General features: G+C 47.3%; 2 protein-coding genes across 3 annotated transcripts in view; one reads left to right on the top strand and one right to left on the bottom strand.

Moving 5' to 3' along the window:
- The window catches only part of EIF2D (eukaryotic translation initiation factor 2D), a 57891-nt gene that overhangs the window by 7664 nt on the left and 35490 nt on the right, over positions 1-14737 (bottom strand). The window lies entirely within an intron of this gene.
- The window catches only part of RASSF5 (Ras association domain family member 5), a 66109-nt gene that overhangs the window by 45726 nt on the left and 5646 nt on the right, over positions 1-14737 (top strand). For both annotated transcript variants that reach the window (XM_073319765.1, XM_073319766.1), the window contains 2 exons: positions 9586-9699; positions 12401-12698. In XM_073319765.1, the coding sequence (XP_073175866.1) occupies positions 9586-9699; positions 12401-12698 (412 nt within the window). The remainder of the gene's footprint in view (positions 1-9585; positions 9700-12400; positions 12699-14737) is intronic.

Raw genomic sequence — 14737 nt, 5'->3', positions numbered from 1 at the left:
GAACCCAAAAGAAAGGGACAGAAAGCAGAAGGGCAGGCTCTCAGGCAGGTTAACTGTATAGACTTCTCCCATCAGGTTATTACATGGGATTCTTGTTGAAAGGGGCATTCATTGATCTAGGGGGCTCATAGGAAATGTTTTGGTCCTTACCTCCCCTCCATTTGCCAGTAAGGTTTTGGGAATTTTAGTTGGAAACCTTATGGATACAAAAACTGGCCCAGGGATTGTCATCATCCCATGTGGGAATTGTGTTGACCCAGTATCTCAAGAACAATGACCGGTTTCAGAGTAGCAGCCGTGTTAGTCTGTATTCGCAAAAAGATCTCTAAGGTGCCACAAGTACTCCTTTTCTTTTTATCTCAAGAATGTAACTAAGATCCTTATGCTGATTCTCTGCTCTCTCGCTCTCTCTCTCTTTTTTTTTTTTTTTTAAAAGAAATATCATTAGCGAGGAGCGATATCCTATTATACACAGATTGCTGATTCTCTGTCTCACATGTTCCAGGACTGGAGTGATCTTTTAATAACAGGTCACTGCCCTGACAACAGAGCTTTCATCTTACAATTTGCTGGTTTTGTTGCTTTTGAGGAGTGGCAGGAACATGGGGGGCTGCATTATTTGTGGGCTGTGTTGTGTTTAAGTTCATGCTTACACAGCATAAAAGGCAATTGGGGGAAATGCAGCACGTATGTTCGCCGTAATAACCCAAGCTTTTCCATCCAGTGATCTGGGTATATGAAAATAGCTCCTTCCTAGGAAACATCGAGGATTGTTTGAGTGTGTTGAGATTTTGTTTAGGCCAGGATGGCTGCATCTCCACTAGGAAAAAGGTGGGGCCCTGAGAATGCCCCGTACTGTTTACCCTCAGTACCACTTGGGTTTAATGTACTTGGAGACTGATGGGAGGGATGGTGCTTCTCTGTTGAGAGTAACCCAAACCAGGCAATCGCAGCCATTCGAATGTAAGCCTAAACTTTCCTCATGTCCTGTTCCTGTTCCCATTCTGCGTGAGAAGGTCGTGCAGCCATGCACAGCTGTCAGGACAAGGAATGATGTGCACACACGCGTTCCAGAATCTGCTGGTTATCCTGACTTGGCATTTATAACCCCTTTTAACACGCCTCTGGAGGGATATTGTTGAAAGCCCCTGCATTCCTGCGCAGAGAAGTGTTCTTTCTGTTGGGCAGGTGGAGTCTTAAAGCCCCAGGACTGTGCTTTACCATTAGATTCTAATGAATCTAATTACCACGAGTGGATTTCAGCTCTCCCTCTTCATTTGGGGAATTCTCCCAGAGGTAGGGTCAGGTGTTGAAGGACTTACACCCAGGAGTTTTAGGGCAGTTCAGAGGAGCAGTGAGCTGAAATGGTATTGTTCTGGCCTGCTCTGTAATCCCCAGTGAATGTAACCGTACGCAAAGAAACCCAGTTTATCCCACAGAGTTTTTGTTTGGAGGCTACAGGTCTCATTTTAGGCCTACCAGCCTTGATTTCTATAACCCTTAATACTTAAAGCTCTCCGTTAAAACTAACTTCATAGTCCGTCAACATAAAAGATGGGAGTCCTGCTAGTGATCTCAGGCAGTTTCTGTCTGAAATGTATTTATGGCCCTTCCTCTGGGAAAGGTGGTGTTTTGCATTGTAGTGTGAAATGCCACTCGCAGAGAATATTCCAAGAAACACATGAATTTGTTTGCAGTATGCATGGACTTTGGACTATAAAGTCTTTGTTCTTTAAAAGAGACTTTATCCTTTGGCTCTCAGCCAAATGGAAGAGACTCTCTGCAAACGCTTCTGACTGCAAACCAAGTGATGCCCCAAAATGAAGAGGGAGTTGCAGTTGGAGCACATGAATAACATTAGTTAGTTTTTTCATTAACCACATTTAATTTTGAATGTTGGGCCCAGGGATTGCCCTGCCGATCAGACCAGTGCTAGAGAGGAAAGCCAGGCTAAGATTCAGGAGGTTTGGGTGCAAGTTCTGGCTGTTTTCAACAGATTCCCGATGTGACCTTGGGCAAGTCGCTTCTTCTGTTTGTGCCTCAGCTCCCTGTCTTTCAACCAGGAGATAATAATCCTTCCCTGCTTTATAGGGTTGGTGGCAGAATAAATCCATTAGTGGATGTGATGGGCTCAGAGGTTATAGTGGTAGGTACTCTGATCCTGACGCAACGCCTGTTGTTGTCTGAATCTTTCACTTGACTTCACTGAGACCTGGATTGAGCCCTGAGTGAGTACCTACCATTATTGTCTCTAAGTCACTTACATCCACCAATGGTATAGATATATTCATGGTCCACCATTTCGGGTACCCTGCCTCCAAATGTGACCAACTTTTGATCCTTAGGAAACAGGCAAAACCTGTTAATTATCTTTCACATGGATTGCTACATATGATATGGCTGTAAAATTACCCAGCCCCTTCTTTAAAAAATGCAGCTACAGTATCTGACCATCTGATATCCCATTGCCATTGATACGAATGGCTAAAAAGAGACAATGAAAATCAACTTTCTTTTTTGCATCATAGCCCAATTTTGAGAGGCTTTGAATAGCAGAAAGCATCTTTTAGAATATAACTGCTTGTCTGCAGGATGCAAATGAGCACCATGATTTTGGCATGAGGACTCTGAGTTTCCTGTAATTAGGAGGATGCTTTCAGGACAGGTGTTAGATTAAGTACCATACACTAAAATTTGTGTTCACTCCAAACCTCTTTTGAGATAGACCGTGGGATCCTTAAAGGTGTGTGTGTGTATCTGTGTGTGTGTGTGTGTGAGAGAGAGAGAGAGAGAGAGAAAGAAGATTCAGTTTGCAGTCAGCTCAGCACTGTCGTTTTAGTGGGTTATTTCCCCATAAGGAAATATACATGGAAGCTGCCATGCCTTGCTGCGCAGACAGTAAAGATGCAGCTTTGTGTATCTACTTGTATTTCATTGCAGTGTCCACATTCCTTATAGATTTTTCTCAATCCACCTGTGGATTTAAATTCATTTCAGGGTCGGACAAACCCTTTGGTTTCCATCCTCCTATGACGGGGCTCATTAATTTTACAACGGACTGTGATTTGCTCTGAAGGTGAGCGACTTCCTTCTTTGGATGTAGCTGCTGCGTTTTCCCTCCAATGTTTCCAGACTCTGAGGGATGCTGATGCTTTCCCGGTCTCCCTAAAGGGCAGATGTGCCTTTCATTTGCCTAGAGCTCTTTGCCACGGCCCGAGAGTTCTCTGCACTTGGTTTCAAAGGATGTGGCTGCAATCTGTCAGTCTTGCTCCTGAGAGGAGGAGCGTGCACTGGCAGAGCAGGACAGCTGGAGGCATGCTGCAGGCAGAGACTAGAAGCTAGTGTGGTGCTTCCAGGGGCGCTGTGGGAAAGCACACACCAGCAGCAGTTACTACAGCTATAAGCAATGCTCCACCCAAATGTTACCGTCCAGGTGCGTGGGATGCCATGTCCAGATGCAGCCTCTCTAGCGCCCAGGTCTTTCACTCCTCCCCAGCTCCCTGGTGCTCAGGGGAGCCAGACAAGCGTGTGCTGTGAGCAAGGGGAAGGGACCTTTGGGTGGGGAACAGCATTTGGGATAAATCCTACAATAACCCACCAGGCTGTGCTGTGGAGGGAAAGCAGCGCCCAGTTTCAGGTTTCCAAGTTCTTCAGCAAACTCAGGGGAGCATCAGAATTTTTAATCATGAAAAATCCCTCACTTGCATCCTTCAGAGGGCACGGCTGGCTTTTTTCCCAATGATTCTGTCAGGGTAAGTTTATCTCCAGCTGGTTCGTTTTCTCTTGGTAACTCACCCCCTTAATTTTCTCAGAGGCATTTCCCCCTCTACCCCTTAATTCCCAGCGTATGTTAAGGGCCAGGGGCCTTGGAGAGATGCTTTCCAAAGCAGGGGAAATGGGTTCTGATCGCGAGGTGGGGGATTAATGACAGCTGGAGCGCAGGCTGGCATTTGATGTGGAAGGATTAAAACTCTCCTTTGCTGTGAGGCCAACAAAAAACTTTGCAACAGTTAGGCTGCCGGTGTGCTGAAACCTCAGTCATTAAACTGACTGGACTCTCTTGTTGTTTCTGTGTAGCCCCCCTCTTGTCTGTTGGTTTCCACAAGGAGCATGGCTGGGGGAGTGGGGGAGGGAATGAGCATTTTCAAGGCGCTTCCTGCCTCTTTACCTGGACACCTGGCAGCACGTATGCAGTGGGTGTGTACAGGAGGGCTGGGAGGTTCTGAGGGCCTTTCCTCGTCCGCAGGGTTATCGTCTCCTCTTCTCTGCACTCCCACCAAACTGATCGGAGGCCCCCAGGGCCGGGACATGCAGAGAGAGGTCCTGAGATGTTTCTGGGGAGGATGTGGTATCCTGTTGTGTGGCCTGCTTCCATGAATTAGGAGTAAGCGGCAGCAATGCCCTGAATGTGCCTGTCAAGCTGAATTGACTTCCCATGGCCCAGGGGATGTTTCAATACCTCGCTGCTTTTTCAGTCTGTGTGCATAGAATCCTAGAATATCAGGGTTGGAAGGGACCTCAGGAGGTCATCTAGTCCAACCCCCTGCTCAAAGCAGGACCAATCCCCAACTAAATCATCCCAGCCAGGACTTTGTCAAGCCTGATCTTAAAAACCTCAAAGAAAGGAGATTCCTTCCTCCTACACCACATCCCTAGGTACCGCATTCCAGTGCTTCACCACCACCTTAGTGAAAAAGTTTTTCCTAATATCCAACCTAAACCTCCCCCACTGCAACTTGAGACCATTACTCCTTGTTCTGTCATCTGCTACCATTGAGAACAGTCTAGATCCATCCTCTTTGGAACCCCCTTTCAGGTAGTTGAAAGCAGCTATCAAATCCTCCTTCATTCTTCTCTTCCACAGACTAAACAGTCCCAGTTCCCTCAGCCTCAAGTCATGTGTTCCAGTCCCCTAATCATTTTTGTTGCCCTCCGCTGGACATTTTCCAATTTTTTCACATCCTTCTTGTAGTGTGGGGCCCAAAACTGGACACAGTACTCCAGATGAGGCCCCACCAATGCCGAATAGAGGAGACCAATCACGTCCCTCGATCTGCTGGCAATGCCCCTACTTGCACATCCCAAAATGCCATTGGCCTTCTTGGCAACAAGGGCACACTGTTGACTCATATCCAGCTTCTTGTCCACTGTAACCCCTAGGACCTTTTCTGCAGAACTGCTGCCGAGCCATTCGGTCCCTAGTCTGTAGAGGTGCATGGGATTCTTCCGTCCTAAGTGCAGGACTCTGCACTTGTCCTTGTTGAACCTCATCAGATTTCTTTTGGCCCAATCCTCCAATTTGTCTAGGGCCCTCTGTATCCTATCCCTACCCTCCGGTGTATCTACCACTCCTCCCAGTTTAGTGTCATCTGCAAACTTGCTGAGGGTGCAAGACACACCATCCTCCAGATCATTAATGAAGACACTGAACAAAACTGCACTGGCAAGTCAGGCTGTTGTGATTCATCTCTAACCTCTCCAAAGTCAGTACAAGGAGCCAGGAATAGACCATTCCCTGGACCTCTCCACACACATCCACCGACCGTGCTGCGAAGCTGACGCGGACTTCGATGACGCCAGACGCCACACAGGCTTGGTCAGAGACGAGGCTATAATCTGGCTGAGGGAGAGTGTGTGTGCATCTCCTAGTCCTGGAAATGGCCTGCCTTGAGTCCTTCTTGCTCCTCTTTATGGCGCTGATCCTGTGCGTGGATCCGTGGGAGCACAAAGACCTGGCTGCATGGATTCACTTGTGGGATCAATAAAGGAAGCACTTAGAACCAGCACTGTTCTGTTACCTCCTTGGAGGACATTAGGGCCACTGTCCTAGAATCCACAGGGACCCTTGTGATCACCCAGTCTGACCTCCTGCGTGACTCAGGCCACAGACCTTCCTCAGGATTATTCCTGTCTGAACGAGAGCAGATCTTTTTCCTCAACGTTTTCTGTGATCGCAGCTTCACCGCATTGAACAAGAAGCCTGAACGACCACGTGTCTCTGGCTCCGGCATCTGCTCCAGCTTAGCCCAGTCCGTTCTGCCAGTGCCTTCACATGCCAGTACTTTTCCTACAACTCTCTCGGGAGATTTTGATTTCATTGGGCCAGCCTTGCCAGCTCTCTTTAGGTTTCCCCAAATATCAGAGCATTGGTGGTTGTCAGTTAATTACCGTTTAATCCCCTGGTTCTCCTAAATCTGCCTAAAGTTTGCAGTTCATAGACCGTTCTAATTTAACTCTACGTAAACTCTTGGATAGCAAGCCAAGGTGGGGCTTTTCATGAATTTCTCGGCTGCAACAGATTTTCAATTCCGGTGAGCAGAGTCTGATTTTCACCGGAAGTTTCACAGACAAGAAAATACATGAGGCATTTGCTTCCCTCCTGCATGTAAACTTGTGGCAGGGGAGGACTTATTTGTAACCTCTCCCTGGTTTTGCTTTCCCTGATGCGGTTTCCTGCCAAAGTGGAGGTGCTGTGCCGGGGATAGAACCCATGGTAGTTGAGGGGCACAGGGAAAGTTGCTCCAAACCTCGCAGAACCTGTTGTATGTGAAGGCAGCATCCTGACTCCTGCACACCTCCCAAAAGAACTTAATTGTCTCCCATATTGGCACTGACCCCTGCTTGGCACCATCCTCATGACCCCTCTGATGGGGTTCGTAGGGCACAGAAGCAGGCTTCATGCTGCTCAGAGTACCCTGGTTTCCCGTGGCTCCTCTCCCTGCCTGCCAAGCTCTGCGGCAGGAGCACTGCAGAGGAGCAGGTGGAAGCAAAAAAACCCACAGATCCCCCTTCCTCCCTTAATGGAGTTAGCTGATTTTTATAGACTCTAAGGTCAAGATCCTCGGCTGGTGTAAATCAGCATCGCCCCATTGACTTAAATGGAGCTACATCGATTTATGCCAGCTAAGGATCTGGCACTGTATATTGGGTCTAGAAGTAGATGGCAGCGCCCCCTGGATTCAAAGCCTGCTTCCGATACATCCCTGGCCCGAGTTTCAAAGATACTGCAGTTCCTGCTGACATCACTGGGAGCTGTGAGTGCTAAGCACTCCTGTGCAAATAGGCTATCATGGCTTTTAATGAGCCTCCTTAATAAGCCCCTCATGGCAGCTGTATCCAGAAATGTTTATTGCCCTTTTGCTTAAATGCTCTCAATGCCCAGTTACGTTTTTCTTTAGTGTCTCTGTCTGTGATGGGACCTGATTACAGGTGGTTTTCCGATTGTCTCTAATGACTAATGAATATGTTTACGTAAAAGACCTGCCTGTGAACCCCTCCTACGCACTGCATCTGACTGTAATTTAGCCTCGCAAAAGGAAATTCATCAAAACCAATGAAAGGGAGAGAAAAGAGCCCTTGTCCCTCTGTTTCCCCCACGCACAGAGAACAGTGACTTCCAAGGCAGGCTGTGACTGCGTTGATTGGGTTACTGGGGACGTTGGGCAGGCACGTGCTATGGATTAGCCGTGCAGGTTGCTCACTGTTTATGTGGCGTTATTCCATTTTAGCTTTGAAGTAATGACTTACTCCTCCCAAGCTGCTAGAAATGCACTGCTTGGAGGAAGAACCAAATGTAGATGTAACTGCAAATTCTGTCTGAATGAGCCTGCTGTCAGTGGCATCCCAGCTGCTCTGCACATGGAGGAAATGCTAGCAGAGCCACAAAAAGTAGTCACTGGCTTTCAGTTGCTAGGTGAGGGGCAGAAAAACATGTGGCAGCTGGATGAAGTGGTACCTTCCACTGAGGCAGCAATGGCTAGTGCAGTGGCTAAAGCTGGGGATACTGCAGCTGACTCCAGGTGATCTCTGGCAAATCTCCCTCCATTTTACAGATGGGGAGGCTATGGTAGTTACCCGCTTCGTAGGGGGTGAAGTGATGCTCACTTATGGTGCTCTAAACACACTCAGATCCTCCTGTGACTGGTGTTTATAGAAGGGGGGAAGTACCCTTACTTCCCCATACAAAATGGCAGTGAGCAGTCAGTTGGCTACAGGATGTTCTTTTGTTCCGGTCATGCTCAACAAAGATGCCCAAGTTCTCAGGGAGTTTGGACTCTGTGCGTTTCATTAATTGCACGTGGGCTTATTGAAAGCATCGGTGATGCTGCCCGCAAATTGCCATGATAAATGCAGCTCCCTCAGGTCTCCTGTGTTGACTGCTGGCTCAACGGTCTGTTCCATGGTGAAAACATTCCCCATCCTTGGTGAGACTTTTATTTTGTGCCGCTTGTTTCCAAGCGCCTCCTTTGACCACCTCCATGAAACTCTACAATCTCTTCTGCTTGAGGCTTGCAGTGAGTGAATGTCTTTCTGCCGTGCTGTGGGAAGTGGCTCAAGAAAGCCACTATTTCTTTTTCCTGGCCATCAGCAGCACGTATCCCAGAAATATTCCTCTCGGGGGCCTGCCAGAAGCCAAGATTGCAAGGAGCAAATATGAGAAGCCCGCTGAAGGGAACACCCATTGCAATGCAGATGCTGCAGGCCACTGGCATGTGGCGGATGGAGATGTTTTACAGATGAAGCATGTGGTGCAGCAGCATCCAAGACCCTGTGAGAGCAAAAGCTTTTTGTGGCTTGTCTGTTCCTTTGCCTCCCCATTGATCAGCCTGTAGGAGCCGTTGTCTGCTAGTCATTAAACCACCCAGAGCACTTTGGATCAATACCTCACTGAAGAACCCATCGGAATTATACCAGCCATCTGCCTGTCTGACTGACTGCTCAAAGCTCAGACCCTCCTGCATCATAGACCCATGTGGCGTTTCTCAGCTTTCCAGAAGGGACAGCTTAGAGCTTTAAGCATCAGGTTTGAAATAACTTAGATTCCTTGGAACCATATGTTTGAATTCCAGCAGGGTAAAAAAAACCAAATACCTTCACCCTTCTGAGAAAATTCCATGCAGGTTTAATGAAGTCCTCTGGGCAAAACTCTGTAAACCCTCTTCACTCTACAGGGAAATTAAGAAAGCCTCAAACCTTTCCATGAAAATGGTGCTGGGGGATGCTAAGAGGTGGCCTATGCGTCTACGTTTACGTTATGCGTCTTTGGCCAAACTTTTCCCTTTCTACACTATTGTGCAGGGGGCTGGTTCACTGAGTATGTCCTTTTCCAAAAGTAGCTGCATGTCTGGGGCGTCTAATATAAATATTAAGGAACATTCTTAATAATGAAGGAGAAATCGCTCCACACACCTCTGAAATGCAGCCACCAGTGGGCTGGAGGATGACCAGACAACTCATGGAGGTGGTAGTCATCCGTTGGCTCTTGCTTAAATTGTAAGCTCTTTGGGGAAAGGACTAGTTTTTTGTTCTGTGTGTACAGTGCCTAGCACTGTGGGGTCTTAATTTGGGCCTCTCGGCACTACGCCCGTACAAATAATAGCAATAAATGGCATTATCTTCTCCATCATTCTTATTGTAAACTCTCAGGACCAGGGATTATGTCTGTCTTTGTGCTTATATGTATATCCTGGCAAAGGCAGGGCCATGAAGAGCGTACCATTTGCAGCATACAATTTGTACGACGCTCCTGGCTGCAAAGTGACGTACAAACCAAAGGTATTCACTATTCTTTATTTCTCGTTTCAGAATGTAACAAAAACAGCAGAAGAAGAAAAACCCAAAGCTCCCACTATCCAGGAGATTGAACAGATAATCAATAGTTACAATGCCAAGGTTACAAACTGCTTCGTGATGAAGCTGGTATGTATTTTATTCATCTGTCTACATTACTTTAGGCACTAAGGGCAGGCTTTTAATTCTGGCTTTAGAGGTGACTGGGCCTTGCGCTGAGCCTTTGCACAAGAGTGAAGTTCACCTGACATGGATAGCTCCAAAACCTTTGATTCATCTGCCAAACCGCAGCAGGAAATCAGGTCCTACTGCAAGGAGAACATGCCAACAGAGGGTATAAATGCATAGACACGACTGCATTTGTAAATGGCAGATAATCAGATGATGTGTTAACTGCATCGGTTCCCAGTACAGGGACTGCTTGTCTTGCATTTGAACCGCAGTATGACGAATGAATTCTGAGTAGAGCATTCGTATTAACCTATTTTAGCAGTGGTCTTCTCCTGAAACGCTTAAGGCTACAGACTGGCCTGAATCAAAAACTTGGGTCTAAACAGCCCAGCCTTGGGGGGTGAGGAATGGGGGGCCGCATTTGAATCTGGATTTTAACTTTGACTGTGTCCAAGGCTGCTGTTACGCAAGTAGGAGAACCTCGGGGGGAAGAGCCTGTGTCTATACAGCACCTAACACAAGAGGTCCCCGTTGCTGAGCGGTGTGTCAGGGCATGACTTCACTGCTAATTGACGGGAGTGTGAAACATGCTGGGTAAAAATTTCAGAAGCATTTAAGTGCCTTCGGAGCCTAATTCACTTAATGAGACTTCAGCTGCTACATCATTAAAGTGCTTTTGAAATTTGTACCCACTGGATAAGGCCTTCAGTACAGCTAAGCAGTTAAGTTCAGTCTTAAGAAACTTGCTGACTTTTCAGTAGCCACTATGTAAATTGAATTTGATGCTTCTCGGCTTCTTCCTTGGAGACATGTGTTGACGGTAAAAAATCCACCATCCTGCCAGGCTCCCTCAATGGGAGTCTCAGAAGAGCCTAATACTGTGCCACGGAGACTGAACTCGCTGCTTAGCTCTGCTGGTGAGGTGTGGCTGAGGCAAGGAGGAAAACTTGCATTGCTGGGGTTTGCCCTGTCCAGGCCTGATCCAAAAAGCCCACTCTACTGGTGGAAAGATGCCCATTAACTTCAGTGGGCTTTGAATCAGGCCTGGTCTGTCCTATGGAAAGCACAGGGCTTTGGTCTTGAGGGCTGTCACGCATTTCAGCACCTAAAGTGCTTAGTCACCAGTCTTATTTGTACCTAGGTCTGTGTGGCATGAGCCACCACACGGTTCAGACAATGGTTCTACAATTTTTTTTTTCCAGTGCGGAAATTTTCAGAGTAATTTCCATGTCCAGCAAACGATTTGCCACACACAGATCAGGCTGTAGTTTGGATGAGTCATGATAACTAGAAAGCTGCTTCACTGCCATTCAATCGCTGTCACACAGCCTGTTTGGAGACATAGAGCCGTTAGGGAACCAGATGTGCCATTCTGTTCCTCCACGGTCAAACTTTTAAACGAAGTTGTGGGACCCACAGTAATTTGCTTACAGTTCCAGCCCTTGACTGCAGCCTTGTTTACTGTTTGGCAAAAACAACCATGTAAACCAAGCCCTGTTGGTAATTCTTGAGAGGCCAAGGAAAGGACTGGGTTCACAAATTAGATTTAACAAAAGGAGCAAATTTCACAAGCTCTCATAGCTCACAGTGAAGGAGGTTTTGGAAAACAGAAATAATGGAGATTTTACAATTTCAGAGAACAGTGTTCAGTTGTTTATGGTTTTCCAGTCGCTTGTCAGTTTGTGAAAACAAGCCCCAAGTTGTCTTTAAACAGACATCACTTACAACTGACATGAACAAAAACTAGTGCAGGCTTCCTTATAGTAGCCTGGGAGTCATCAAAGGGATCTTTTTCCATCTCCTAACTTTTGTGACCCATGGATTAACATTGGAGTAGCCTGGCTTCCCCAGGAGTTGTTATTGGCTCATTTTCTTTTAAGGCAAATGGGCCATCTTTTGCCTGTAATCTCTGCAGTCTTGGGACTCTGTAGCAACTCACTTCAGCCCCAACTGACAGCTGTGAACCAGTACCTGAGCTATCAATTCCAGATGTTCTAATCTTTTTAGAGTTTGTTACAGCATGGCACCCACGGTGTTGTCTATGCTTAACCAGGGTTAGATTTCTCATAAAGTCTGTGTAAAGGGCCTTTATCTCAAGATCGGGCCCAGGATGGTGAAAATCTCATGAAATTTCCATCATTTAAGACGGAGAGCTGCAAGCTTGCAACTGTTTGGAGCTAAAACCTTATGAAAACAGCCAGCATATCCAGCTCAGCCCTCGGAAACCCGAGTTCAGATGCTTACATGTTCTCTCCAAACCCATCTTCAGTTAAAGGAGACAGAAGTGTAATTGCAAGCACAAATGGTATTTAATGTCAGTTAGTTTCCATAACTCTTCTCTGTAGCAGGAACAGTTTACAAAGGATGAGATGGCAAAGGGGCGGCGAAGAATCCTAGGGCATTATTGAATAGTAGGGAACAGGAAGAATTCTGTAGTGACTAACCCTAAATTGCTAGTTCCTTTTACGTTATTACTAGGAAAGTTTCAAGCACTATAGAAAGTTGTCCCTGCAGTCAGCCCACCATGTCTACCACTGGGTTAAGTACTGCAAAAAGCCTCCAGCTTGAGTGTGGGGGGGGATACTGGCATTGGCTGAAAACCTGTCTTGCCCCATGAGCACTCACTGAAACTTGACTTTCGTTATCTCCTTCGCTGTAGAATGAGGACGGCACTTACACGGGCTTCATTAAAGTGCACTTGAAACTGTGCCGGCCTGTGACGGTGCCAGCAGGAATTCGGCCGCCGTCTATCTACGATGCCCTCAAGGAGGTGAACCTGGCTGATATGACGGACAAGAGAACTTCCTTCTACTTGCCGCTGGATGCAGTCAAGCAGCTGCACATCAGCAGCACGACCACGGTCAGCGAGGTGATCCAGGGGCTCCTCAAGAAGTTCATGGTGGTGGACAACCCTCAGAAGTTTGCACTTTTCAAGGAAATGCAGAGAGATGGGCAAGGTGAGTACACACCCTTCCGAGCAGCCAGTCCCATGGGGGCTCGGTGCAGAGAGGGGAATTCCCAGATGCTTCCCCTCTCTGCCACAGTTGGGAAGATTGTGATTTGTGGTACAGTAGAGGCCTTAACTGAGCTGCACTGTGCAAGGTGCTGCACATACACACAGCCCCCGCCCCAAAGACCGACAAAAAGGGAGGATAGTCAGCCCCTTCTGTAAGATGAGGAACTGAGGACCAGAAAGATCAAGTGACTTGACCAAGCTCACAGAGGGAGTCAGTAGCAGACCTGGGAAATGAACCTAAATCTTTGGAGTCCCAGTCCAGTGCCTAAACCATAAAGCCATGTTTCCTCTCATTTGTAAGTGTCATTCCTAATAGCAGAGCTGTCAGTGGTTTCCCAAGGGAAGATCTGCTTTGCTCTGTGGTGTTCTTACTAATGCACTCATCAGGGAAGAGCCGTAATAGCCAACCTGTGTACGTGTGGCCTGCCACCGCACTGATCCCGACTCCTTGTGGTCATTAAGGATCAAATGTCACTTGTTGCAGGAGTTAGGGGAGGCCTGGCCCAAATCTAATTTAGATAATCAAATATGCCGAACAAATTCCCCCTGCAACTGTTGGATAAGTGACTCCCTGCCGTAAGCTGTGCTGGAGCCGTTCTGTGACCAGGTATGCACTTGCCACCTTGCAGCAGGGGCTGCGTAGAGTCTGTACATAATCTTACTTGCTGTGGTGTGTTCAGGGTGAAAGGAGCTATATAAATGAGAGATTACAGGACAGAACACTGTGCAGCTCCATGGGTGTTGGGAGGATGAACGCCGTGAAGACGGTAAAGTGCTCAGATATTACAGAGAGGGGGCTATATAGGAACCTAAGGAAGGTTTAATCACTCTTCTGCAGCATACTAAATACCTGGGCAACGGTTGCCTTCTCCATGTGCAGTACAGATATCACCCTATTCCAGCGCTAGCCCCTGTTGGCTAAGGCCGGAGTGGTGGTTTCATTGTTAAACAAACCATGTTCACTGGTGCATACACAAGATCTGATTTCCAGCCCCGCAACTAGCTCCCACTTAAGCTACAGGGTCTCGTGTCAGAGCCGAGATGCAAATATGGTCACCCGCGTGGGATGCAAGCTGTTGTAACAGAAGCTAGGAGATGCCACTCAAGGGCTGGCCTGGGTGCCTGGGTGTACCTAGCTTGCGAGCCCCCTATAGACTGAGACAAACCGAGTCACTGCCGTGAAGTCACTGGGAGTTAGTCGCTTATCCCACAAGACTTTCAGTTCAGTCGTAGAAGACTGCTTTGTGCTTTAAAAACCATGAACTAAATTTTGATACCGTGGAGGCTCAAATCCTCCTCGGGGTGACTCAGCCCTTTGAGACGGACACCCACCTGCATGGAATTCAGTCTTTCCCACATGGTCCTGTCTGCTGTGCACCCTAGTGTCCCTGGCCAGAATTTCCCCTCGCCTCCTTTATTTAGCTTCTGTGTATCAACGCTGATCTTTGATAGTGCTTTATCTTTGGTACCTGCAAAAAAATACTGATATTCTAATTGACTCATAGACTTCTGGAGTTTTAACCTTAGCTGAATCATCGTGACCCACCCACCCTTATAAACAAGATCATTGCATTAAAATTTTATTTATAATTGGCAAGGAATGCAGCTGCTCTGAATGGACATTTCTGGCTTTCTCTCTTCCTCCTCTAGTCCCTGGGTTCATAATTATGTCATCTGCCTCTTCTCTCTCCCTGCCCTCCCCCCCCCAATCCATCAGAGATCCAACAGGAACACTATCACAGAAAGCTGAACTTCTTTGGCACTTGTCATGGCAAGACAGTCTTGGTACAAAACAGTGGAGGAGACTATGGGTGGGAATTTCAAAAGCACTTGAAGGAGTTAGGTGCCCTGTTCCCACTGAAATTCAAGGAGATTTGGGTGTATCGCTGCCCCTTTATCTGTTAAAATCTCTCCCCCCCCCAAAAAAAGGGGGCTAAACAGCATACCTTTGGGGTGGGACAGATTGGAAGGTGGGTTTGG

This window comes from Lepidochelys kempii, chromosome 21 (assembly GCF_965140265.1).
Source record: "Lepidochelys kempii isolate rLepKem1 chromosome 21, rLepKem1.hap2, whole genome shotgun sequence".
In the NCBI taxonomy this organism is placed as follows: Eukaryota; Metazoa; Chordata; order Testudines; family Cheloniidae; genus Lepidochelys; species Lepidochelys kempii.
The sequence above is the reverse complement of the archived record's forward strand: the minus strand, read 5'-3'. Positions and strand labels throughout refer to the sequence as shown.